The sequence below is a fragment of the Sebastes umbrosus genome, chromosome 16, assembly GCF_015220745.1.
Source record: "Sebastes umbrosus isolate fSebUmb1 chromosome 16, fSebUmb1.pri, whole genome shotgun sequence".
NCBI classification, from domain to species: domain Eukaryota; kingdom Metazoa; phylum Chordata; class Actinopteri; order Perciformes; family Sebastidae; genus Sebastes; species Sebastes umbrosus.
In genome coordinates, this window is record NC_051284.1 from 29,528,293 (window position 1) to 29,556,000 (window position 27,708).

The 27,708-nt window shown below is 43.1% G+C and overlaps 1 protein-coding gene across 1 annotated transcript in view; it reads left to right on the forward strand.

The window, feature by feature from the left end:
* LOC119474766 (transcription factor IIIB 90 kDa subunit-like) overlaps positions 1-27,708 on the forward strand; it is a 123,488-nt gene that overhangs the window by 52,205 nt on the left and 43,575 nt on the right. Inside the window, exons 13-16 of the mRNA XM_037747029.1 lie at positions 18,000-18,061; positions 18,955-19,036; positions 19,204-19,259; positions 23,113-23,378. Coding sequence (XP_037602957.1) covers positions 18,000-18,061; positions 18,955-19,036; positions 19,204-19,259; positions 23,113-23,378 — 466 coding nt within the window. The remainder of the gene's footprint in view (positions 1-17,999; positions 18,062-18,954; positions 19,037-19,203; positions 19,260-23,112; positions 23,379-27,708) is intronic.

Sequence of the window (27,708 nt, forward strand, 5' to 3'; positions counted from 1 at the left end):
ATGGGGACTAACATCATCACACATGAATACAGTTGGACTCATTGGATCTACAAGAGTCTCAGCTTTACAGTGAGACCCAGTTTATGTTATTCAAAGACTGTTTAGGGACCCCAGTATGCAGAAATATTCAAACACACCATTTTGGAATAAGCGGAAATAACACATTTATACTGCATTGAAAAAACAGGGCATGTCTGTAAAGGGGATAAAATAATAACATGGAAACTGAAGACTTTGTGCGAGAAGAGGGAGAGGAGGACGATGATTTTTATGTCTCTAATTTAAACCTCACCTCTCATTTTACATTGAATGTCCTTTCACAGAGGGCATGATGCTCATAATGAAATATATATTGACTTAAAAATGAACCAAAATAATAATAGCTTGGTAATTTATGATCATTTTTAAGAGATAATGGTTTTGTGAAACACATCCTGAGCTTAAGAAGGTTTGTAAAATGGATTTCATGTCAATCCGATACGATTTACGATGAAGGTGATTTTGGAAAAAACGTGTCATAGTGTCCTTTAGAGATGACGATGATCCCTTTACGTTCCTGACGACACTTTTCCTGGTTTCTGTTAAAACCCTGCCTCCCTAAAACACCCATAGCTCAGGTCACACCGCCCATTAACCTGATGAAAATGTCCCCCCGCGCCCCCCCCCCCAATAATGCCGCTGACCTCATTTCATCAGGGGAATACACAAGCGGGGACGAGGAGGTTAAGAGTGAGAGCAGCCACTATTAACCAAACTGCAATGAATCATAAGCTCTTATGTTGATTGTAAATGTGTCTCCTTCTATTTATTTATTTTTGTTGTAGAGTGATGTTAGTTTGAGTCATCCTCCTCCTTAAGTCGCCGCATCACGAGGGGGTCATCGTAGTATGTGGCCATGAATGACAGAACGGGCATTAAAAGATGAAACGGTCATGATTAAAGGGTTTAATTTTTGTCCGGTGGGACTGGAGGGCTGATCTCAGCGGGGAGTCGAGTGATTAGAGAGTAGCTGCTCACTCCCCTTTTATTTATTCTACAGTGTTCTGTTTTGGTTTGTATAACCATCTTAAAAAAGCTCCCTGATTGGTCAAATGCAAAACAAAGTGACCCTTTTGGTTCTTTTCTACAGAAGTTCATAAAGACAATTTGACATCAGAACCATCAGAACCATCAGAACCAGTTCAGTGAACGAACACTTTAACATCTACTGTCTTAAAGGGACTATTTATAACTTTCAGAATTGCTTGTTAACAGCGACACCTGTGGCCGTGAAATCAACGAAAGTCAGCGTCGGGCTCGTGCTTGTGCTCGCTCTAAATGGGCATGAACGAGCATCGCTCAAAACAGTGAGGCGACACACGTCAGCTAAAAGCACAATATCACTCTATATTTCAGCTGCTTGGCAGTAATGTTAGCTGACCAGACGAAGGTCTCTCCATGAATCAATGCTGATACTGTGTTTGCTTCTCAGTCTGACATGGTTGGTACCGATGGATTCATCAGGTTTTCTAGTTTCCTATGATACCAGTATCTTCAGCTTTAGGTTTGTTTGTTTACATACATTGTACAAAACCTTCATGTGTGTTTTCCAACATGGGTCTTTTAAAGAACTTCATAAGTCACTTCTTTAGTTTCATTTGTATCAGGTTGAAATGGACGCTTTCTGTGCACCGTGTGTGTGTTTGGTACTCTGTTACTCTGTTACTCTGTTTATTTGCGTGTCATTTCATTCATGTGTGTTTAGAGACGAACACATGTGTCTGATTACTCTCGGTTTAGTGTGTGTGACCGCTGTGAGTGTTAGTTTATGTATCTCCATGTTTTCCTGCCTCCTGTGTTTTTGTTTTGGAGGTCGGTTCCACAGAGATGCAGATTGAGGCCGGTCCTGGTCTGGTCTGGGTTCACTTCTTTGGGCTAATTGTGGTGGGTATGGGAAGGCCAGGAGGGGCGGTATCACGGCCCCCCCGCCCCCACACAGAGCTCAATCTTTGAAGTATTAAGTGGACGGGGTAGCTTGTCATTAGGGCCGAGTCTTTCATCTCTACGCTGCAGAGTGTGTGAGTGGAGTTTCTGTGGACATTGTTGGCGGAGGGCAGGGCAGAGGAAGAGAGAGAGAGAGGCTGTAATTTAGGATTCTCTCAGGAAAAGAGAACAAGAAAGGAAACTATATAAAAAAAGAAAACATAGTTTGGTCGTTATTAAGGAAGATGGAAACACAGACGGCCACACAAGAGCTGCTTGGTTAGAGTTGTGTATTTACGACCATAGACACCTTATTTTATCTCATCGAACTGGTGAGTTTCAACTCATTTCTACACAGATTTTATGTCTCAATCATCCAAAAGAAGATTCACAAGAAGGTCACAGCGGTTTACACTAAAACTAGGGATGCACCGATTGCAAAATGATGGACCGATACAGATGTTTTGTTGTTGTTTATTATGTTGTTATTTATCCCCCTTCGGTGCCACGGGAAACAAAGACATCTGCATTATAAAAAAAGAACGGAGCGTCTTTACTCTTAAAGTCATTCAGGCAGGCAAACTTAGTATCTTCCTTTTAATCACTTCTTAAGACTCACTTTTATATTACGGCTTTTTCTTAATTGATGGTGCATTGTTGTAACTATTTATGTGATTTTATTTTGTTTAGATTTTAAGTTCTGGGTAGCACTTTGTAACCTTGTTTTGAAATGTGCTATATAAATACAGTTATTATTATTATTATTATTATTCAGCCCTTTATTAATATCTTGAATGAGCTCAAATTAAATCGCACAAATTTATGAAACAAGCTTTAATATGAAATTCTTTCACATGAAAAATAACCGCTTCAAAAGCCCTTGAAGCCTGTTATAGTATACAATGCAGTACATTACATTCAGTTTGACATGTTAGAACTAGGGCTGTCACAGTTAACGCGATCATAACGCAAATTCGTTTTAATGTCACTAATTTCTTTAACGCAACTTCAATTTTTTAGATTGTAGCAGGCTCAGTTTTAAAGTAAATGAGGTTAAATAACGCTCCAAATTTACGCTAATTTTGGCGAGGAAAATCTGTCATGGCATATTTTCAAAGGGGTCCGTTGACCTCTGACCTCCAGATATGTGAATGGGTTAAAATCTGTCACCCCAAATTACCTAATTCTCAATTAATGAGTTAATAATGTTGTTATATATACACAATATACTTTCCTTTATTCTTTCCTTTAGATTCTGAACTGTGTGCATCCACTGCTGTCACTGAACCAGCTAGTTAAACTCTTCTTGTCTATCTGTCGCCCTGTTTCTACCCCGCTCCCTCATCGACGGCCTGTCGGAGTAATGGCATTTTCATTAACTTGTGCCATCAGAGGAGAAACTGAGAGCGGAGCGCGGAGATCCACACAGCAGTCAGCCAGCAGAAGGAACGCGATTCCAGCACCTCGGGATGACTTTGTCACATTCGTCTATAGCGGTCGGTCTTCGGGGAGCTCTGCCCCGCACCATTAGAGGCGGCATTGATTGAGGCACACAGTTTTCAGCGGAGCACTTAGTTCAATCAATGACGTTTGCCCTGACCTTAACTACCTCGGTGAGCACAGCTCCCCAGCTCTTGTCAAACCACTCTGCCGTTTTTATTGCCTGAAAACGTCTGGGGGAAAAAGGGCTGTTTGAAGTGTGTGAGACGTTAGATTTCAGCCGGGCCTTTTTTGCTCTTTGAAGAATCCATTTCATTTTTTAAGATCTAACTTGGTTTCACACCCCATTTTAGTCGCTATTTTACAGGTGTTAGGCTGCGTTTAAGGAAGCCGTCATTGCCCCCCCAGACATGAAGTTGTTGTCCTGAACCATTTTTCTCCCATCCGTCCTCCTCGCTAACAGCAATTACTGCAGTGAATCGTCGCTCTGAGCGTTTTCGGGGCGTGGTAGAAGCTCTCTGACAGATCTGCGTTCTGACAGCAGCTCTGCTGAGTCAATTATAGTCTTTTTAAATGAGCAGCATCTGTCTCATCTCTCTCTCTGTGTCCACAGAGGAGGCGTTCAGGGATGAAAGGAAATGCAAAGTGTCATCTTGTGCTTCAGCAGCAGCAGCACACTTTACCTCCTCAGCAGTCAGAAAAAAAGATCTACAAGCTCCTTTGTGTTGTCTTTTTTGCTATGCTAATGAGGAGAGAGGCAGGAGGTCACTGGTTTGATCCCAGCAGCCGCCAGAGTCTCCAACGCTCTGATTGTTTAGGAATTTCCACAATTAATTTTAATTTTCTTGATACAAGTGCAACAATCTGGTTTCTCTTTTAATTATGTTGAGATTTATTTCGAGAAGTTTCCTCAAACAAAGGAAACTGCGCTGGAGACAAATGTTGTTATCTCATGTGTTGAAGTGTTGAAGGCTCGACGGCTGAGTGTGACGTGTGAAGGACGCCTGTGAATGTGTGGAACTGTGAGGAAATGAAGCAGGGAGTTGTTGGAAAAGCTGAGTTACACACATCTATGTGTTTGTCCTCCTTCAGTTTAAGGCTGCGTTCACACCAGATCCAGTGATGCGTCCAAAACGCAAGTTTGCCTGTTCATTTTGATTGGGAGTATAGTGCGTCTGGGCTGCCGGAACAAGGCGCAGCGTAGAAAGTAGAAACATAATCAACTTTTGGAGAAACGCAACCCGACGTCGCGCTGAGGTGGCCAATCACGTAACCGGTGATGCAGAGCTGTTCAACCTCGCCAGGAGGGAACAAAAGACGTTAATCGTTGCAGTTAATTGGTTGTTAAAATGTGTGTCTGTCATTTGCGGTAACTTTCTTGAGTCTTGACATCTACTTACGCAACGTATCCTCATACAACGGTTCGTATGATATCTTACGAAAAGTTATTCCTCATTTTTCTTGCGTTTTCCTACGGATGTCCAGCAACATGTGTCAATTTCCACCAGTTATCTGCAGACAGTCTTTTCACCGGAAACTACTTGGTTAAGTTTAGGAAAATGTCGTGGTTTGAGTTCAAATAACTACGGAAGTGGCGTTACTTAAATACGCAAGTTACGTGACAAATAAATCAATGTTGACTTCTGGTTTCACACGAGACACGAACGCCGGCGAGAGTAGTAGTAGACGCTAGGCTACTATTTTTATTTAGTTCACCGGTAGATTAAGCGGCATGATGAGATGAGATATGAGACATTTGTATTGAATTCCGTGATTTGATATTTTGTTTGGCGGAGACTTGCTCTAGTGGTGTATATGTTCTGAGAGGAGGTTCAACCATTGTTTTATAGAGAGAGGAGGTGTCTGGATTTCAAATTGAGGAGAATGGTTTTCTTGGCGATAGCTGGAGCCAAAAGAAACGATGTGTTGCTTGGTGTTATTAAGTTATGCGTTTGAAAACGTATTAGTGTGGATGTAGCCTAAAGGCCCAGACGCGCCAAACCGTCATCAAAGACGTAGCCGTGATGAAGGTCGACTGTTGCGTCGCGTCACGTCGCCTTTATTTTTACCAAAAAGCTGCACTTGAACACACCGCAAAGACTACAGCCGACGGCCAACTACCACGTACGTTCTGCACCTGCGTGAGAGGAAATAACTCTCCAAATCAGAGTGATTTCTCTCACCGACGAGCTCCGCCGCTGATTCAACATGCTGACTTGGCGGAAAAACCTCCGACACGGGCAGACTAGAGCCGACGGTGCAGGACACACTGAAAAAACTAGGTCGACAGACGATCACCGTCGGACCCAAACTGTCCTTACTTGGTGTGTCAGGACCTTGTGGCGGTTCTCACAAGTATAGTACAAAATTGGTGTGTGTTTGTGGCGAAGGATGGGAGGTGAAAGAATCTCAGCACCTGTCAGATAAATATTTGATTGAGTGGTATTGTTCAATCAACAACAGCTTTAAATCTATGGCCATCTTCTGTAAATATCAAGTCTATTAATTAATAATGACTTATTAGTAATTTATGCATCCGATCCATTCACAAACGTACTCATTTCCTGTCTGCTGCTGGGACAGCTGGCCAGGCCTCAGTGTGAGGAGGAGGAGGAGAGGGGAAGTGTTTACGGCGCCTGGGGCGGTACAGTAGAGCTTGATGGACATATGGCCGGATGGACACAACCTCTCAGAGGAGGAGAGCGACTGGCAGACAGACAGACAGGCGATGACAGCGCAGGGAGACGGGCGTCACCGATACACGGCACAAACACCAGAAGAAGAACAAAAGTCTAATGTTTATTTCAAGCTCAGTTCCGCTCTCTGTGGACGGCCAATCATAACGCTCTCAGTGAGTCAGCGCTGAGCCGAGCTGCCTCAGCAGCAGCGTGGTGTGGAATATGAAATCTGTGTGTGTGTGTGTGAGCAGCAGTTAGCAGTCAGTCTCTCTGGTGTGACGGCTGCTGCAGCGGCGGCCCGTCACAGCAGCCGGCTGTGATTGGAGATGATGTGCGTCTTCTGGCCCACGGAGGGAAAGCGAAGCCGTCTCGTCTGCCGCCGCCAGCCTGACGGGAGATGACAGCTACCGTTTAGCAGGCAGGCAGAGGCAGGGAACCGCTCGCCGCCGGCCGTTACGTCACAGCAGATTTCACTTTTACAACGTAGTAGGCGTAGTAGGCCCCAACTGACCCATATCTCTGGTACTTATGGCGACCAATAGCGACTATTTAATGGCCTGATAACAATGGAATCGGGTGCACTGTTGCGTCAAATGTTTTATTTATTCACAGGAGAAAGTAAATATTTGTCCATCAGCCCATTCAGTGAGAGTAATGAATCAAATTAGTACTTTCTTGCCTTATTCTAGTAAAATCGGTCGGCCCAATAATTACCTAATTATCAGTTAATGAATTAATAATGTTGTTTCTAATCAGTAGAAGTAATAATTGAAGTTAGTACTATGTCTCAGCTAACACAGTAATGTAGTTTTTGAATACATTTACAATCACAAATTAATTTCTCTTGCAATAAAACATGTTTTGATTGCAGTGTCGATAGTAGTTCTGTTTGATTGCATAATAAAGGCACAAACGTAGCCCCGTACCAAAGACCTCATATGTATTGTGCACACGTACTTTGAGATACTAAATTCTGAAAAGTAGAGAGTGAAAGTTCATCCTTGACCTTGTGGGGATCTGAGGAAGATTGTGTGATTTTAAAGCTCCAGACTTTCTAATGGACTTTGTGGTGAGATTGTTTTTTGCCGGTTTGAAACATCTCAAAGATTTAAAACATCAACAGTAAATGTCGGCTTTTGTTGTCACTTCGAAAAGAGACATTTTGCACCCACGTTCCTCCACCATGCAGACAGAAATCCATTAGAGAAGAGGCGTAGAGAGACTGATTCCTACACCCACAGTTGCTTAGAATAATATACCACAATGCATTGCAGCTATGAGACATTTTGTGCTTTGAGTTGGGAGGATGTGACTCCTGCTTATTCTTCTCTGAATAGGAAACATAGAAAATCAATATCGGGAAGCAGAAACACATGTAGAAAGTCCACTGCCACTTCTCATCACAGAATCGTAGCCGGAGCTCTTTGAACATCCCAGACTGATGATGTAGAGCAGCAGAAGGGCGTCCGAGGGCGGATTCTCTCCCAGAGACGGTTTGTAAATATTTTTCATGCAGATGAGCATGAAGTGGTTTTTGGTTGCATGTGAGACACAGAGCGCCGATTCATCGGCGTGGCAAAGGCAACGTTTGGCTAAACATTCCTGTGGCGGTCGTCCGACATCATAAATGTTTGATTCTGGTGCACAACAATGCGCACATTAAACCTTCTCCATTTCATGACGGCATTGTCCAAATTCTTCCGCTTGACTGCTGACGGACCGGAGGAGCGTCTGTCCTCCGTATCCATCAAAGAGGCAGTTCATGTCGTGATGTTCTTACATTGTAGATTCACTCAGTGCTGATGATTAATTCATCCTCCTGTGATGTCAAGTTACAGACTGTTCTGGAACAAATAGGCCGAATATTGAAGCAGGACAAATTGACAGGACATCTCTTTTTGATCAAAGACATTTATTCAAAATATGGAAAACTTTACTCCAACTGTTGAAAAGATCCGTCACTTCCAATACAAACATTCGTGTGAGAGGACGCAGACACAGATGGCGAAGAGAGGTAACTGAGAAACAATATGGCTGCTCTGCTCATAACAATGGAAACAAAAAGTGATGTAATGTCGGCTAATCCGGGCTTTTGTTTGTTTTGTTTGTTTGCTACTGGTTAGGACAGCTTTTTGTGCAGGACAACAGTACAGTTAAATTAGGACACAAATAAATCTTTACTCGTTTGTTGAAAGGCTCCAAACGACCCAAGTTTTATCACCAACCAAACAAAAGGTTTTAACCCTTTAAACCCCAGCAGCAGCTTCAGGGCGCTTTTTGCACCTGTAACATTTTACTCACTGTGGCCTCGTTTTTCACTGCAATATACACTCACCGGCCACTTTATTAGGCACACCTGTTCAATTGCTTGTTAACACAAATAGCTAATCAGCCAATCACATGGCAGCAACTCAATGCATTACGTCATCCAGACGTGGTGAAGACGACTTGCTGAAGTTCAAACCGAGCATCAGAATGGGGAAGAAAGGGGATTTAAGTGACTTTGAACGTGGCATGGTTGTTGGTGCCAGACGGGCTGGTCTGAGTATTAAACTGCTGATCTACTGGGATTTTCACGCACAACCATCTCTAGGGTTTACAGAGAATGGTCCGAACAAGAGAACATATCCAGTGAGCGGCAGTTGTGTGGACGGAAATGCCTTGTTGATGTCAGAGGTCAGAGGAGAATGGGCAGAGTGGTTGGAGATGATAGAAAGGCAACAGTAACTCAAATAACCACTCGTTACAACCAAGGTATGCAGAATACCATCTCTGAACGCACAACACGTCCAACCTTGAAGCAGATGAAGACCACCCGGTACTAGCAAGATGTACCTAATAAAGTGGCTAATAAACTCTGAACTACAGAGGTATCAGATCAGATAATAGCTAGGGTCGTTTGAAAGTCACTGAGAAACATCTTGTCATGTAGGTATGCAGAATGGTTATTGTTTGTGCATAAATACAGGGAGTAAAAAAGGTCAGATTTTACAGTTTGACACTGAGGTGGAAGAGTTTAAAGCCTCTTCTCCACCAGAAAGACCAGAAAGTCAAGAATAAAACCAGCAGGTGTTTCGAGGTAGTTTTTAGCAAATGTTACTCAAAAAGGATGTTTTGTTGGGGACTATTTTCAGCGGCGGATTAATCCACATTTGGTGCCTGTAGATACATTCATTGTTGGTTTCATTGACAATAAGATAAAAAGGTAAAACAACAAAAGTAAAATCATGTATTTTGTCCCAGCGCACACATTTATGAGCATAGCTGTTAAATATAAACAAGTGTGCCTCCAGGAGTCTTATCGTATACATCTCTCTGCTCCCCATTCTGCTTCTAGAGGAGGAGGAGGAGCAGGTGGTTGAGTGGGCGTACTCTCAGTCTGGGCTTCTCCAAGGTCGCGGAGGTCACGTTTTAATGGGCTCGCCCGGCCCGCCCGTGTCAGCGAGAATCTAGCACTCTATTTATTGCCTCGGCTGGCTGGTTATTTCTCCGGGGCAGAGCTGGCACCGAGCCTGATTACCTCATACTACTGCAGGGAAGGACTGCTACACCGCGAGTATTTGAGGCACTTTACTGACAATCTGATCCATGGATGTCTGAGCATGAGAGCAACAGTAGAACAGTAGAACAGTAGAACAGGACGTACAGAGTGAATGCAAAGAGTCAAACATACATACAACAATACATGCAGGCTAATATCACTTCATTCTTTATTACTGGACTCAGATTTGCATATATAATAGTACAAGCTGTTTATATGCCATATTATAAATATTTCTTCTTTTTCCTCTTACCAATGATGTGACATCTTCCTCTGTCTGTGTAGCGTCATTATCAAAATGTAGATTTCCCCTCAAAATATTCCTCAGGTGCTGAAAAAATGTGATAATTCATTGATTAGTCAATAGATGAAAACATCTTTAATAATCTATTGATGGTTTAAAGGGAGATGCTACGGGTGAAGGTTAGTTTTCTGAAATGTTATGTTTAATTATGCAAATGATGCATTATCTAATGGTAACTTTAGGAGAAATCTACAGACACAAATAGACAAAGTAGTAAAATAAAACATCTAAATGTGTATTTTGGGTGTTTTCTTTCCACTTCATATGAAAGCAAAATAGCCCAGAATCGCTTATGAAGTCGATACCAACATTTTCTGTTTATAGCTTTGAACATTTGAGGAATTGTGGTCTTCTTCTCGACGCGGATCTACTGTGCACACGAATCCCTTCTCCTCCAGTTTGTCTTGAATTACATTATAAAAGTGATTATTTTTGTGCACTTTATTTTGCATTTTCTGTATGTATTATCGGCCGAGATGTCAAGCTAACATCGGACTTCTGCAGAAGTCCAGGTCAGTCCTCTCCCACTCATATTAACCCGGCGTTTACCTGAGTCCATCTCAACAAATGCCCGCGCAGGCAGCCTGTATTCTCCTGTGTTTTGGTTCACTTCCTGCAAACTGGGTCTGATTATGTTCTCACTGTAATTGAACGGCACTAGGGTTTGCTTGGAGACCACCTCTTGCAAGCTTGAGTACGATTACTGCTTTCACAACTGCCCAAACAAACAGCATCAGAGTTGGATTAAAACGGACTAAATGACTAAAGACATCTCTTCCAGCTCTGAGAACTTGAGACCTGCGTTTGTTGTTATTTATCAAAAAATGAGCAATAAGGAAAATAATCATTTGCAGCTTTATTTCCATCTCATTTCCAGAGCTATTTTTGTAAAACACCACAGTGTTTTTCACATTTCAAACTCTGCGTACTCCTCTCTGAAACATATACACGGCGGAGCCAGCATTTTGGAAAGTGCTAGCTCTTTGCAGCAGTCGATTTCACTTTCCCTCCACCGGTCACCGTCCCTCTAAGAGCCACAATCCTGACAAATTGAAATGTCTTCGTCTCCGCCCTGCAGCCCCGTGGCAGAGCTCGCTGCAGGTCGGGGTGGGGGGGGGGGGGGGTTGTCGGTATGTAGGAGAGGATCAGGATTGTTGCTGACATCAAGAGTCTGGATAATGTGGGCTCCCTTTTTTTTTTTGAAGTGTGGATGATGGGTGATCCTGCAAATCACACACACACACACACACACATCTCACACACACACACTCTTTGTTTTTTGGGAAGGAGGCGGTGGAGAGCTGGAGGGAGAGGACAGGAGGTGTGGAGCTGACTTCCTTTTAATTTGACTTTTTTTTTTTCATTTCTATTCCTCCTCTCTGCTCGTCTTTTCTGTCCGTGTCTTCTCCTCAGATCCCAAATGAAACTCCGGATTAGAAGATCAGCGAGCCTCCCTCTTCCTCTTTCATCTCTTTGTCTCCTCCTCTTACCTAACGTCCTCCTTTTGTCCGTCCTCTCTCTCAGCTGCTCATTCCTCCATGTCTTACCTCCTGCTGGGTTTCTCCATCAGTCTCTTTGTCTCTCCATCTCCTACCTCCCTCCCTCCGTTCTGTCTCTCTTTTAATCTCAGCCTCTCTTTGTCTTTCTCTGCCTACTTTTCTCCTTCTCTCACCCCTACTCTTGGCATTTTCTTCTGCAGTTTTGCCATTTTTCTTTCTGTCCCTTAAAGGACAAAGCTGGCGATGTCGTATTTTTCTTATTGTCAAGAAGTCCCATGAAAAGAGCAGAAACATGTCGCCTTGTTATCCTGATGATTTAGACATCACATCAGGAAAGTCACCTACATCTAAAGAGTCTAACTTTGTAGAGACGTCCTCTCCTTACATGTCCCCGAAAAGACCGAAACCAACAATGAATTGATCTACTAACAAATATGTTTAATCCAAAGCCTGATCCGTCTTCTTCCTCTGCGCCACAGAGCTCCATTGTAGTCCAAAAACTATTAAACGCACATCAATGAGCCAAACTGTTGTAGCGTTGGGATCCAATGGCCCAACTCATGTTGGAGCCAGCTCCCAGTTGGCAAACGACATGAATTCACTAACAAATCTCTGATCGAACTTTTTATCTTTAAGCTTTTAAACAGATAAAACTCTTAGTGACTTGACGACCGGCCAACATTAAACTTTTGGGCTGTGGTCTGGTTAAAACAAAGTTCCAATCCCACATACAGTCCTGTAATAGTGCTGTAAGAACTCACTAGAGCATCACATGTGTATTAATCCGCCACTGAAAATAGTTCCTGACAAATGCACTATTTATTCCTTTAGCTAAAAACTACAGTGACCATCTGTTTTAGGACATTAGTACTGAGAGACGGACCAACACATAATACAGAACACCACCATCCTTTAATATCTCTTACTTTCTATGTTTGGCTCAATCTCTCACCCACCAGCTCTCCCTCCTCCCTCCATCTCTCTCTCTCTCTTTTAAATCTCTTGTTCTCTCCCTCCCTCGCCTCGTCTCCTTCACCTGTTAGCGCTCCTTCCTGCAGGGCACATTTTCTCTGTCTCTTTGTGTTTTCCTCTCTGGTATTGGAGAGCCTCTTTCTGCAGTGAAGCATCTTATTCTCTGACCACATCAGACATCAGGCCTGTCGCCGCCTGGCACACAGCGATGTGTGTGTGGGGGGCGGGGGGAGGGTTTCTGAAGAGAGAGGTAAATCCTGGGTCAGGTTACCTGTCTGTGAGGACCAGGAGAGAACAGGGCGATAGAGTTAACACCTGGAGGGCACGATGGCGATGCAGACTGCTGCTACGCCGTCCTCCTCTTGTTTCTGAGTCGATTTATCTTCAGGCCCGGCGGTGTTCGCCAAAAGTAATTGAAGTTGGCATCTTCTCAGACTGCTGCTGAACACGCCGATGTGAGCAAACACGAGTAAACTCTCGACGGCAGACGAAGGAGCTTACAAGACGTGACGAGTGAAAACACCACCTGGAAACGTACCAGTACAAATTCAGTCACGCTAATACTGGTGTTACTCTGTAATGCGGGGCGACGGACTGGGATGTGCAGCGATATTTCGCCCTTTTTTGGGGTCACAAACCCGTCATCTAGTCGTCATTTCAACAAATTGTGAAGATTTTTAATATCATGAAGGTCAAATGGCAGTTTGCAGCTAACGGTTGTTTTCATTATCGATTAATCGGAAGATCATTTTCTTAATAAATTGATTGTTTTGCGACAGAGAAAAGCAGCAAATCTGAACTGAGCTGGAGCTGAAGATGTTTGCTGATAAATTGATTGATTAATTAAGTAATTGTTTACCTCGATTAGTTTCTCTTCATGCAGATTTGATTCCATATTACCAGTCACTTTGAGTTCAACCTAATTGGTTAAATTCAGCACAGATTTGCTATCTTTTGATTTTAACAAATCTGTTTTGGAACCGTTAAGCCACCGAAACATGATCAGCTGTAAAACCGCTCTGCGCTGGCTGTGCCATTGTTTTCCTATAGTGAGAGCGGTGCCGCCCGACAAAAGTTAAAATTATTTCCACTTTGACCTTGGATGCCTTTTGACCTTTCAAAGCGCAACCAATGAGAACAGCTACAGCTGTTATTGTTGCCTAGAAAAGGTGAATGGCGTTCCTCTTTTTGGTGACTTTTACCTGCTGCGGTTGAGTGAAAAACAAAATGTCTTATCATGTGAAGACGGTTTAAGTCTTTCCTCTCTCTTTCTTATTAGCAACAAACAACGTACAAAACATTCAGGTAGCAGCTTCTCTTGAAATGGAAAACGTTGTCAGGTGCAGATTACGTAGATTAGCACTCGCTAATTAGCATTAATTCTGTGAGGAATTTAACAACAGGTCAAAATGATACTTTGCTTTTAATCCACATTTTAAAAGTCATGCATCAGTGTTTTAACGGAGAGGAACAGGAATCTCAGATTTCTAAAAAGCTGCATCATTAAACACCACTATTGCAAGTGAGATTGTTTTTGTAATTTGGATGAACTGACCCACAATGAGTAGGGGTTTGTCGGATGCAGTTTATAATCATAACATTCAAGGTTAGCCCCTTTTCCCCAGCGGGTGAGAGCCAACCCCAGATTCACTCTTGTTTTGGATGGAGCTTTGTCCACATGGCTTTTTGCCTTGCTGGCACCTTGTCGCTACAGTTTTCTTAGAAGACGGCGCCAGGGATGTCATGCTGAGGAGATTTTCCCGCCGGTTAATAAACTTGTGATGACACATTTTACATGAAAAGATGAGGCCCGATATCTGTAGAGCGCCTACTTTGGGTTTTAACGTCGGATGGCTGTGTGTCTGACATCTCCGGTCCAGCTTTTGCTGCGGGGCCGCAGGTTTCCATGTGGCGCCGCTGCGACCGCTCCATCCTCCGCACGGCTTCATACCAAAAGTTTACAGATTGCCTCATTAACGTTATGGTTCCCTTATAGCATTGAGTTTAAATCCAAAATATTGCCATATAGGTGCTTTTACTTTTCGCTTTGACACCGCCCACGATCCTCCGCCATCGTCTCGTCTGTCAACACACTCTCGCCCCGTGTGTGAAGTCTGACTCCTGGTACTCTGTGATGAGACACTTTCAGTTTATAATTGTAGTGTCCATCCACCGGCTAAGTATTGATAACAAAGCAATAGATAACAAGATAAAAAAGTAAGACGACGGGAGCATGTAATGTAATAGTTGTATGCCCGAACACCTTGCAACACAGGTAACACTGACTCCCGCGGTAAGCCTAGTTGACGCCCAGAAACGTCCCCAAAACAGCAACATAATAAAGTCCATGCAGAGGGCTGCAGGGTCTCTGCAGATACAGAAACCACCACACACTTCTTCTGGGTCAGCAGGGATTATCTTTTCTTTAAATTGTTTTTTAGAAAGGCTTCTCCTCATTGTGACTTTAAGTGCCGTGTGAAAATGGCACACATTTAATTTTAATTTGAAAAGTTCAGTAAAAGACAGATGAGTATTCATAATTAATAGTCCAGATCTAAGCCATCGTCTCTCCCATCACCACCTTTTCCCTCCATCACTTCGTCTGCTTTTTAGAAATATTGAATTCCCTCAGAGAGCTCTCTCTCCTGGAGGACGGATCCTCTCCTCTCCTCCTCCTCCCTCAGTACGAGGTTAGAGATGTGTGCCGGAGGGATTTACTGTTGGAGAGCAGAAGAAGCTCCTCAGACAAGAAAAAAGAAACATGTTTGGGGAATCCTGTGTTTCTTTCTGTATTGATATGCAGGCAGAGCTGCTGCATCTGTGAGCTGCTGCCAAAAGACCTCAGGCTTCTCCTGTCAGCCCGGACAGGAGGAGGAAACCAGTTTCTCACCGCGTTCGAGGTCAGCAGGGAGGTGATCTCTGTTTTTCCTTCAGGACTCAGAAGTTTTCTGGATGTGCTGCAAGTCTTGGCCACTTTTTTATCCTGCTAATGAGATGATGTAATCCGCTTCTTCTTCTTCTTACTCCGAGTGACGCAAAGTGTTTTTGGCCTTCAGCTGCTTCCACTGATGAAGGCCAGACGGCTGCAGATATTTCTGTTTAATGAGGAGACGTCTTATTTAGTGCAGCCCTCACCTGTCATAGATCTACTGTTTGTGCAGCATAATCTGAAGTCTCTATTTCTAAAAGGAGAAACCTCTGTTGTTGCACTCTGATATCCACAGTTCAAAAAATGTGTCTACAGACTTTCAAATAGAATCAAAAAATGTTCGATTTCCTTCCTTTTCTCTTCACCTTTTGTCAGGTTTTCATTGTGGAGAGGGATTTGTTCACCTGCCAGGACACTGAATGAGTAGAAAAGTATGTTCAGGCGTTCAATCGAAACTGTGATGATAAACTCACAAAAAGAAATCTACGTTGTGCAGGTCGTCCCCACGGCGTGTTAAAAGTCAGCTTTGTTGCCCTACTCATTCTGTATTTCTGTGAAGGTGTCATCTCTTTCTCTACAAAACAAAAACTGAACATCTGATTATTTTTTAAATATAAAACCATTATATTTTCTCTCTGTTTTGGTGCTCTGTCCTCACTAATCCAACGTTTATCTCACAAGAAACTAAGCTTTTCCAAAACTTTCTCTTCAGTCTTCAGAGTGTATAAATGTATATATATGAATTATGTCCAAATTTAAGTAAAAAAAAGTCAAAATTTTGACATGGTAAGCCAAAGTTCTGAGACATTGAGTCAAATTTGTGACTTTTTCCAGTCAGAATAATGACCTTTCATATCAAAATATGATATACTCAGTAAGAATTATCATAGAAATTTAAACTTTGGGAGTCAAACTTAAGAGATACGAGTCAAAGTTATGAATCTTTAATGTCAAAATTAGGATATTTTAATTTTTCAAGTCACAATTTTGAGATATTTTGTCACATTTATGACTTTTTATGGGAATTAAGTCCAGATTTTAAGTAAAAAAAAAAGTCACAATTTTGACATAGTAAGCCAAAGTTATTGATATTAAGTCAAATTTATGACTTTTTAAGTAATAATTAATTCCAATTTTGCAATAAAATGCCCTTCTATTCCTGTTTGGGGTGGATTTTTTCATTAATTGTGAACGTTTTTCAGGATGTGCTTCTGTACTCTAACAGGAAGGGGATTTTTTGGAGGTGTTGTTATTTCTAGGTTACTATGCAACGGTTTTACTGCTCCGACCCACTTGACATCAAATTTGACTTTCATTTAAAAAATTAAATCAAATAAAATACTTCTCATATTTCAGCTTTACCTTCCTGACAGCCGGTATAAGATTATTCCTCTACACGCTCACCAAGAACTATTTTCTGGGTTTGATCAAATTAGCGAGTGTAGATATATCAAAGCCGGGCTGAATAATAAGTCGGTAATTGCTCCCTCCCTCCCTCCTCTCTCTCTCCGGGGTTGGACCGGTGTTATCAGCTCTTCGTCTCGCTGCCTCCCGGAGCTGCCAATCTCTCCCAGGGCTTGTCTCCATCTTATCTCCCCCCCTCACACTTCACGGAGAGGAAGCTCTTGGAGGGCTGGGCCCGCCAGATAGCGGCTGACCTGTCTCTTCCCCTCTGGAGCGCCGGCTTTTTTTTTTTTTTTTTTTAAGGAAGCTGCTAACTGAACTCGAATGGCTGACTAGATTATCCCCCTCGGCTGTGGGAGAACACACCCTTTACTGTCTGAGGGTGTTTTCCTCCCTCCCTCCCTCCCCCGCCGCCTGTGCACCTGTCTCTCCTTAATGAAGCGGGAAAAGCTGCCGGTGGACTCAGGTGGCGCGTCTTTGAAGCTGCCGCCCTGTTGGGGGGTTTGAACTCGAGGAAGGAGGGCCCCTTGTGAACGTGTCAAAGGCAGAAAGCTGACAGAAGTTAAATGACTCCCGTAAACCTGCCGCTTGCCGCCTCTTTAAAAACATCTCTCTCCATCTTTGGCTGCTTTGATTGACTGTGTGATGTCTGCAGGCAGCCGGAGAAAGAGTTGCACTTTGTTCCCAAACAGCTAATCAAGGTGGCGGATCTTTGGAGTGAAAGCTGTTGAATTTCTACTGATGGTTTTCTTCTACTCCTTTTTTTGTTTCCTTTTTTATCAAAGCCAATCACATTTTCTTTGAACCTTTTCTCCTTCCTAACTGTGTGCACACACCTGGGGGATTGCTCCTTCTTCTATCACCGCATTAAAAATGTCTGTTGTTTGCAATCAGCTCCATCGCAGGTAGAAGCGAGAGTCGGTGTGAAAAATGCAAATTTTGCCAGTTCAGCATCTCCCTGTTTAAAAAAATAATAAAGCGCGCTGCAATCTAGGAAGCGTATCGTAATTGAAAAGAAAGCGTGGTTAAGGTGGATCTGCTGGAACGCCAGTTAAGCCTATTAACGTCTTATCAGAAGTCACAGTGCGGTTTTATTTGCTGATTAACCCTCGATGGAAGATGCTCCACCAGGAAGAGATGCTTTTAGTTAGATTCTTCCTCCAGCTGCTGTTTCCTGTTCCAGCCCTCTGGGACGTAGAAGCTGCTGTGAAAATGTGCGTTACAGCAAATATTCTGAGTGTGTCCGTTGTGGTTTATGTCTTTGTGACAGATGGTGCTGCTGACAGCGGGGAGCTGGACCTGAGTGGGATCGATGACACCGAGATAGAGCTGGTACGTACCTGCTGCTGACTGACATCCAGTGCATCCCTATTCATCATATACGCACTTTATACAACATCACATCTGTGTCATGCTATGTTCAACTCATATTCACCTCTAACTGCACGGTCATTCAAATTTCCTCTTTGCCTTGCCATTTTTTTTTTTTTTAAACTTGACCTCACTGTATAAAATGACCTTGTGGTGACCTCTAGGATAAACACAGCCTCATGAAACTTTACAGCCACAAACTGGAGACCTAGAGCATTCAGAGGATGGATGGATCAAACTAGAGACCTAGAGCATTCAGAGGATGGATGGATCAGACTAGAGACCTAGAGCATTCAGAGGATGGATGGATCAAACTAGAGATCTAGAGCATTCAGAGGATGGATGGATCAAACTAGAGACCTAGAGCATTCAGAGGATGGATGGATCAAACTAGAGACCTAGAGCATTCAGAGGATGGATGGATCAGACTAGACACCTAGAGCATTCAGAGGATGGATGGATCAAACTAGAGATCTAGAGCATTCAGAGGATGGATGGATCAAACTAGAGATCTAGAGCATTCAGAGGATGGATGGATCAAACTAGAGACCTAGAGCATTCAGAGGATGGATGGATCAGACTAGAGACCTAGAGCATTCAGAGGATGAATGGATCAAACTAGAGACCTAGAGCATTCAGAGGATGGATGGATCAAACTAAAAAAGACAAAAACGGGTCTATTATGCGTCTCTGAGGGTTAATGTAAGTACCGGTAATCAGCTGGTGAAAGTGTCATGGTCATTGCTTTATGATACAGGAACATAGAGTATAAAGACAATCTAAGATTAAGAGATAAAGGATTTGACACGAAAGCACCAGTAATGTGATCCAGTTGTTGTTCTCCTTCTCTGCAGTATCTGCTGAGTGACACAGAAATCAAAGTGAAGACGGCGCTGTGGATGGCAGAAAACTCCGACTACCTCAAAGAGCAGAAAGGTACTTTTTATTTGTCTGCAGCAGCTCAGTCGTTCCAACGCTCTCAGTATTTCATCAACCGTTAAACCTCCAACTGAACCGACCAGCGTTTGTGTCCCGTGGTGATTTCCCACCGCGTCGTGTTGATGTTGTTATCTCAGGGTTTGTTTTCTTGTCTCTGCTTTCAGAAAAGGAAGCAAAGATAGCGAAGGAGAGAGCCCTCGGGATCTACAAAGAAAAGAAGGTAACGGAGTTCAGGTTTAGAAACTTTTAAGATAAGTAGAAGAGGCAGGTTGTCGGAGCTCGGCACAGACGGGAAGATGACTGTGTGGCAGAGCGATGGTCAAACACTCAGAGGTGGTCTCTTAGACTTAGAACATGATAGTCACAGAAGAAAAGTCTTACACTCATATCAGTGGTTGATCAGCAGAGAAAGCACCAGTCAGATGTGATGTCACATGAAGGTATCCAATCATCATCTGTCCACACCTTTATAAAACCATTATTTCTCACATGACAGTCCTCAACTAAAGACATTCTTAGTCTACTCATTTTATTTCTTAAAGGTACTATACGTAACAATTTACATGTACAGATTGTAACGTCACTTAAAAACTGAGACCTTCCACGACTTTCTCGGTTGCCTTTAACAAACTCTAGTCTGATTTCTATGTAAGGAAACTGTTTCGTTTTTCACATATTTTTCAGACAATTTTCACACATTTGCAGGGACTTGAACCGGCGACCCTCCGGTTTCCAAGCCAAGTCCCCACAGACTGAGCTACTGCTGGTTCATATTTTATATAGTCATCTTAAAGGGACTATTTGTAACTTTCAGAATTGCTTCTTAACAGCGACACCTGTGGCCGTGAAATCAACGAAAGTCAGCGTCGGGCTCGTGCTTGTGCTCGCTCTACATAGACATGAACGAGCATCGCTCAAAACAGTGAGGCGACACACGTCAGCTAAAAGCACAATATCACTCTATATTTCAGCTGCTTGGCAGTAATGTTAGCTGACCAGACGAAGGTCTCTCCATGAATCAATGCTGATATAGTGTTGGCTTTTGGCGTTTGTGCAGAAATAAATGCTGCAGCTCCTCCAGACTAACAGAGGTTTTCCGTGTCTTGTGAAGTGACGGGGCTCTGCAGCAAGTAACTTGTCATCTCCACCCGCAGCCAGAGGGAGACACCGGCACCCGGTCGGTAACGAGACGACAACGTGCGGAGCCCCGTCACTTCACAAGACACGCAAAACCTCTGTTGGTCTGGAGGAGCTTCAGCATTTATTTCTGCACAAACGTCCACTGCACATTCACTAGATATTCTCAGAGCTACTAACTCTTCTGCAGTGTGGAGTGAGCGCGCGTTCACGTCTAGGAGAGTACAGCGGCCACACGCGAGCGTGCATATGTGAGCGCGCGTGTGTTCCGACCCGGTACATTTATACGCTTAAAAAGTTACAAACAGTCCCTTTAAGTATGAGGAGAATTCTCAACCCATAAAGGAACACTTAATCCTTCAGTTTATCGGTTATCGGAGACTCCGTGAGACTGCCTCAAAATGTCTCATATTTGACGTTTTTGAGTAAATATTAGAGGCCAGAAAGAACTTAATTTATTCTCCTTGAAAAATCTGTCAAATAGTTTTTCAAATATTACTGTCGTGCAGAGTGATCTGTTAAAAAATTATGATTTTATTAAAGACCAAAGTATTGTTGCAATGAATGTTATGATGTTTCCAGAGACACGACTAATATTCCCCAGTAAAAAAAATAAATCCTGTTATTTTTGCCTGTATTAGATTCACTAGTGCAGTACCCGTTCTAAACCTGCCGACTGTTTGGCCTCCGATGTTGCTGCTTTCTCAAGAACCGCTCGTCCGAACGATTTCCCACCGCGCTGAGCAACGGAGAGGAAGCTGTACCCAGCATGCCATTCACCGGTGTAACAGTTAATAAGGGTCCCCTCTCAATACACTACCAATAAATACATCCCGTAGCTTTAACACTGCGCTTCCTCGGGTCCTCAGCAGAACATCCGCCAAGTGTGAAGTTGATCAGATGAACGGTTGATGAGAAAACAGACAGAGGCTCCCTCCATTTTTTAGTTAGATGACAGGAAACAAGAGGAGGATGACATGCATCAAAGGTCATTCCCGAACTTGAACTGTCTCAAATACATCATCAGTAGTCTGAACCCCTCGGCCACAAGGATGCCACCGGATGAGATGTTTTCACGTATTAAGATTTGACTCTCTGAGCTGCCCAGTCGGGCTGTAATCTGCTCAGAGAGAACGCCTCTAGGCCTCAATTGAAGATTATTGTTCTAAATAATATCCGGAAATAGTAAAACTATGCCCGTCACAAATCCCCAGAACCCGAGGTGATGTCCTCTTATTGCTCGTTTTGTCCAAAACCCAAAGATATTCAGATTACAGCGACATAAAGCAGAACGTTTGCAAAGCTGCAACCAGAGAATTATCGGATTAATTCACACTACAAGTCTAAAATAAAATCTGTAAATGGACAGACAGTTGTGTAGTCAGAGGGACACTGTGAGACAGATACAGATAGGTGATTAGATGGACTAAACGCAGACAGACAGGCAGTGAAACTGGTTCCCTCTCAGATCCCATTACTGGTTTTGGCTCGGGCCCTTTGTTAGCCCCAACATCTGTTCACTGGTTCTAACTAGCTGGATTAACTGGATCTAATGAGACATGCAGCCTCCTGACAGCTCTGATCCAACACCGTCATTTCACTGACAAATGAGTGAATACATGAATAAAATGGAGGACGGTCTCGTTGCGTGTATGCATGACAAAGAGAGTGTCCTTTTATAACACTTGACATCCGGAGTTGATGAGCTGCTGTTGGCGACGGATCAACTCACCGTCAGTGAGGGGTTTTAAGGTAAACTACCCGAAAGTTGTGAGATATAAAACCACGTCCTTGTTGCATGAAATGTGTTTAAAAGTTGATGTTTTCAGTGAAGAGAAACTCAGCTGATCTGTGTAGTGATAATTTGGAGTGAGGGTCAAGGTGAATGTGGGATAACTGGAACTGGGTGATAACCCCAATCTGGCGTCCTAATTGAGATAAATGGCCGATTACAGAAATGTGTTCAGCTGTCCGTTTGCTTTGCTGATGACGTTCCTCTCGCAAATCTTCCCCATCTGCGACCTAATTGGTTTAATAGGAAGACAAAATATTCCCAGATAGCCTCTGACCCTCGTCTGCCGGGTGGAATTGGAGTAAATTTAGTAAAGTTAGATCGACTACAAGGTCTTAATCATGACTGGTTTTAAAAATGTGGTGCTGCAGTCACAGCCAGGGCAAAAGCTTCAATATGAACCCACAGGAAGAGTAGTTGTTGCTGAGGTAACAACAAAAGGGAGTCATATAAACAACAACTTTTGATATTTGTACCTGTAGTGGTACCATTAACACCGTTATTAGCCACGCTAGCCGCACAGCTTTGGGGATGTCAAGGTCACCTTACCTTTTGGTCCAAACTGAAATATCTCAACAACTGTTGGATGGATTGCCATGAAATGTTGTACAGACATTCATGTCCTAATGAGGATGAATCCTAAATACTAATCCTGCTAAACATCAGTGTATTAGCATGTTGATATTAGCATTTAGCGCAAAGTATAGCCTCAGCAGTGGAGGAAATTAACCTTCAAACTTTAACCTTCAAAACAGATGCTGTTGAAAAGCTGAATGACTTATGATTAGGAGGTACTAAATATTCTCTTTAAATATATGAATCATTGATCACTTACTGGATACAGATGGTTTCATGCATCCATTTGTTCGGAAAGCTAAGCTAAAGTTTATTCCTCAAGTGCAGAAGGTTGCCAAAATGTCAGCTCATGGAATAAAGTCTGTTTTTTGCAGATATCACACCTGTTTTCCATCAAAGTTTGTTTTCTATCAAAGTTTATGATGATGTCTTGAGAAATAGAGCACACCTCCCCTTTAAACGTTGCCATTGACTCACTTTTAAGTCACTTGTTTTTGCTCATTATGATGCAGGTTTTCTTTATTGACAACAGCTCATTTGTACTTTGGTTTGGTTCTTTCCCCGACAGCCCAGAGGACCCACGAGGAAGCACCCCCCGATCCGAGCCAACACCGCAGACGAGGCCATCGAGATGATGCTGGAGCAGAAGAAGATCTCCTCCAAGATCAACTACGACGTCCTGAAGGACCTCAACATCAAGCCCGGCGCCAGCCCGGCTCGCCAGGCCGAGTCCCCGAAGAGGGAACCGTCTGCCGCCAAACTGACCGGACGCTACCGCAAACCTGTTCGAGCTCCTCTCAGCCTCAGCACGCCGCTCAGCACCCTGGGAAAAAGGTTAGTGGACGGCATGTTTTATACTTGTGAGCAGGTTTGATCAGCTGTTTTTAACTGGTTTCTTAAGTTTATTCAGATTCCTGTAAGAACATTTTTGCTTCAAATGGCCGAGAGATGCAGACACAGCCTACTTCTTTCTCACTTTACCTCAACTGAAATAGCTCTGTCTGTCTTCAATGATAAAATCACTACCGATGTATTTCTGTATATGAACAACATGCCGGAAGTCATTCTGGGAAATGTAGGAAACTAACTGAAGTCAAAGAGGACAAATCAGGGTTCAGGGAAAGTGACTCCTCTGGTTGCTGAAAGAAGTCTGATTGTATAGAAGTCTATGAGAAAATGAGCCTACTTCTCACTTGATTTATTACCTCAGCAAACATTGTAATCATGAGTTTATGGTCTCAATCGCTGGTTTCAAGTCTTCTTCAATACAGCATGATGTTCATTTAGTAAATTATGGTCCCATTTAGAGTCAGATAGACCATAAAGCAGGGGATGCTTTAGGGCGGGGCTACCTTGTGATTGACAGGTCACTACCACAGCGTTGTCCGTTCTGGGAGTTGTCCGTGTTTTCGTCTTAGAAATTTAACCCTTTCACAGTGTGTTTTCAGTTCATTAAAGTTAGTTATAACCTGTCTTATTCAGCGTTGGGTTGTATTTAGCTCCACCATCTAGTGTCACGGCAACGGCCAAAAACCAAGATTGTGGCACACGGGAGAAGTTTGCTTGGAGGTCTTTCTGCCAGAAAGGGTTTACTTTAACCCAAATCATGATCTTCTCCTAAACCTAACCAAGTAGGGTTGTTGCCTAAAAGTAAGGAGATTTCTGGCAGAAATCCCTGAAGTCAAACTCCTCACACGGCGACTTGTCAGTCAGGATTGGGGCGTAGCAATGCGTATCCCTCCCCAGCTCCACCCTCTCGTCTAAATGTGGTCACACAAAATACCAAAAAGCCTCAAGTCTTCAAATCCGTAGTCCAGTGGTGGACGTTACGGTGACTACACGTCTTGATGGTTTTTGACTATTGGTTGATTAAATCCAGCAGTCAGGACTCTGGAGTCTTGTTTTGGGCTCTTCTTGCACTATGTTTTGACATGTTATGGACTAAATGATTGATTAAAGGAATCATTAGTTGAACATAATATACATTGTCTGCTGCAGAAGGAAATTACCATCCTCCGCTGGTAGTTTTTGACTCTGACTAATAACGGTCTAATCAATCAATCAGCTCATTTTGCTGAGGACATAAAGTCTATATTACAAAGAAAGATCAAATAGATAAAAGATAAAAAGTTTTAAAAATGGGTTATATTATAAAACAGACATTAAAACAACCGTCACATGAATTCACCCTTTTCTTGAATGGGTAAATAAACTTGTATAAGCATGTAGACACAACTCTGAGAGACACTACTTTATTAGTATCACCTGTAAAATCTAATGCCAGCCCGTCCTCATTCCAAGGGCGTCAGATACTGACGCTTTGTCACGGCCGTTGGTGTCTGATACCACCGTACAAGGCACACTTTAGCGCCGGTATGAGACTCACCGGGCTTTCTGTTTACTACAATGTGAACCCATCCGCTGCAACAGTAAACACTCAGAGAAAGTGCTGTCGTGACGTAGTTTAAAGGGCCTGATACACCAAGCCGACGGTCAGACAGTTTGGGGCCGTCGGTGAGCGTCTGTCGGTCTATTTTTTCCAGCGTGTCCCGCATCGTCAGCTCTAGTCTGTGTGTGTTGGAGTTTTTTCAGCCGATGGAGCATGTTAAATCAGCGGTGGAGCTTGTCGGTGAGAGAAATCACTGTGATTGGCTGTTCAGCTTAAACGATATCTTAACAGCGACATGAACATCTGGAATGAAGCTAAGTGGTGAGTGAGAGTGGTGTGAAAATGGTCGGCAAACGCCGCTTTGTTTCATGTACGTATCATAACAACGGCTTGTATATCCACCATTCTCGGTCTTCCTGTTTCCCTTCTTGAATGATGAATACAGACTACCGCCGCCTGCTGGTGTGGAGAGTTATTTCCTCTCACACAGGCGCAGAACGTGCGTAGTAGCTGGCCGTCGGCTGTAGTCTTTACGGTGTGTTCGAGTGCAACTTTTTGGACAAAGGAGACGTAAGGCGACGCAACTGGTGGCCTTCGTCACCGCTAGTTCTCTGATGTCGGGTTGGTGTTTCTGGGCCTTAAAGAGCGACAGAGACACACTGGGCGGGAAGGTGGAAGGGGAGGTGGATGGGTCCAACTAACACAAGGCTTTCATCCAGGAGACCGCTGTTCGCGTCATATGCGTTATGTTTCACTTTCACTTTACAATCAGCTGTTTGTTTGTGTTTCGTTCTCACAACGTAAAGTCACGTTTTCACTGTACAAACATAGTCATTTTGTTGTTTTTCCTAAACCTAACTCTAGTGGTTCTGTTGCCTGAACCTAAGCAAGTGTTTTTGTTTAATTCACAACTTTAAGAACGTGTTTAGAGCGACTGAAAAGTGACGCTGAGGAGTCTGACCAAGCGCCGGTATGAGAACGTGTTGCTAACGCACCTGTAAACTTTAATGTGTCAAATAGATGGAGTCAAATCCACTTTTGAAACACTAATTTCTCTCTTTACATCAGCTCTGATATGAAAGTCTGCCCCATATTGTGAGCACATTAAACGGCTCTGATGTATGTCGAGTAAACATGACCTCATAAAGATAACAGCTGTCGTGCTAACATCTTTAAAAGCTCCTTTTTCCTGCCTATCATCTTCAGATAATTACTATATATGTATTCTCCTCTTGTTAACACTGTTACCTGTAAAGTCAACCACCATCACAGTCCTGATAGACAATACCTCTAAAGTACATGAATCCATATTTCATTGTGTTTGCTCCGTCCCACAAAAGACGGTAAATAATCCTCAATGCAAACAGCAGATGCTCGATTGAATGAAGGCGAGATGGATGGAGAGCCGTTCTTCCTCCGCCACTCGGGGGTCAAAACCACCCATCTTTTCTTTTCTGGCGCGTGGCGGTGGCTTCGCTCCGTAATGATGAGGCGGCAATTCTCCTGTCGCCCGGAATAATCACCTGCGACAGGAGGACAGATGCTCACTTTTGTGTTTTCTTTTTTTTTTGCTTCTCAACTCTTGTGGGATTTTCTCTGCTTCCACCTCCTCTTGCCAGGATTTGTCTCTGGTTGGTGCTCCCCCTCCCGCCCCCCCACACACACTACCACCACCTCCTCTCACGACATGCATTCACAGGGCTGATCCACAGCGAGCCTTTCAGACCACTTTAATGGGTTTTCTGCAGCGAGGAGAAAAGCTGCGGGTTTGTTTGGTGTAGGTGGAAATTGGTTTCCGATGGTTCTGTTTTTAAAGCCCTTTCAGTTAATGTTGGTTTTAGGTGAATCTTTATAGGAGTCCTATAGAAGCAGCTGTTTAGTGATTAAGGGGAACCCCCCCCCACCCCCGTCCCCCTTTTTCCTCCCTCCTCCCTCGTTCTGCGGTTCGTCATCTGGTTGCAGTTTGCTCGGCCTCCTGTCCTGATAATTCACTGTATTTGGTCTCAGACCCACCGAGGAGTTTGATAAGTCTGCTTAGTGTATATTTAGTTCTCATGTATTGCAGTTTGGAGTCTTTTTAGCGCCTCTTCAAGTCAAATAAAATGTTTTATCTGTTCAAAATGTACCTTAAAGGGAGATTCATCAAGTATTTAATACTCTTATCAACATGGGAGTGGACAAATATGCTGCTTTATGCAAATTTATGTATATATTTATTATTGTAAATCAATTAACAAAACAAAACAATGACAGATATTGTCCAGAAACCCTCACAGGTACTGCATATAGCATAAAACTATATGCTCCAATCATAACATGGCAAACTGCAGCCCAACAGGCAACAACAGCTGTCAGTGTGTCAGTGTGCTGACTTGACTATGACTTGCCCCAAACTGCATGTGATTATCATAAAGTGGGCATGTCTGTAAAGGGGAGACTCGTGGGTACCCATAGAACCCATTTACATTCACATATCTGGAGGTCAGAGGTCAAGGGACACCTTTGAAAATAGACATGCCAGTTTTTCCTCGCCAAAATTTAGCGTAAGTTTGGAGCGTTATTTAACCTCCTTCATGACAAGCTGGTATGACATGGTTGGTACCGATGGATTCATCAGGTTTTCTAGTTTATATGATGCCAGTATCTTCACTCTAGCTTTAAACATAAAAATCACAAGTTGCGTTAAAACAAATTCACGTTAACATGTTATTATCGTGTTAACTTTGACAGCCCTGTTATTTATAAAACGTTCTTCAACTAAATGTTTCTGTCACT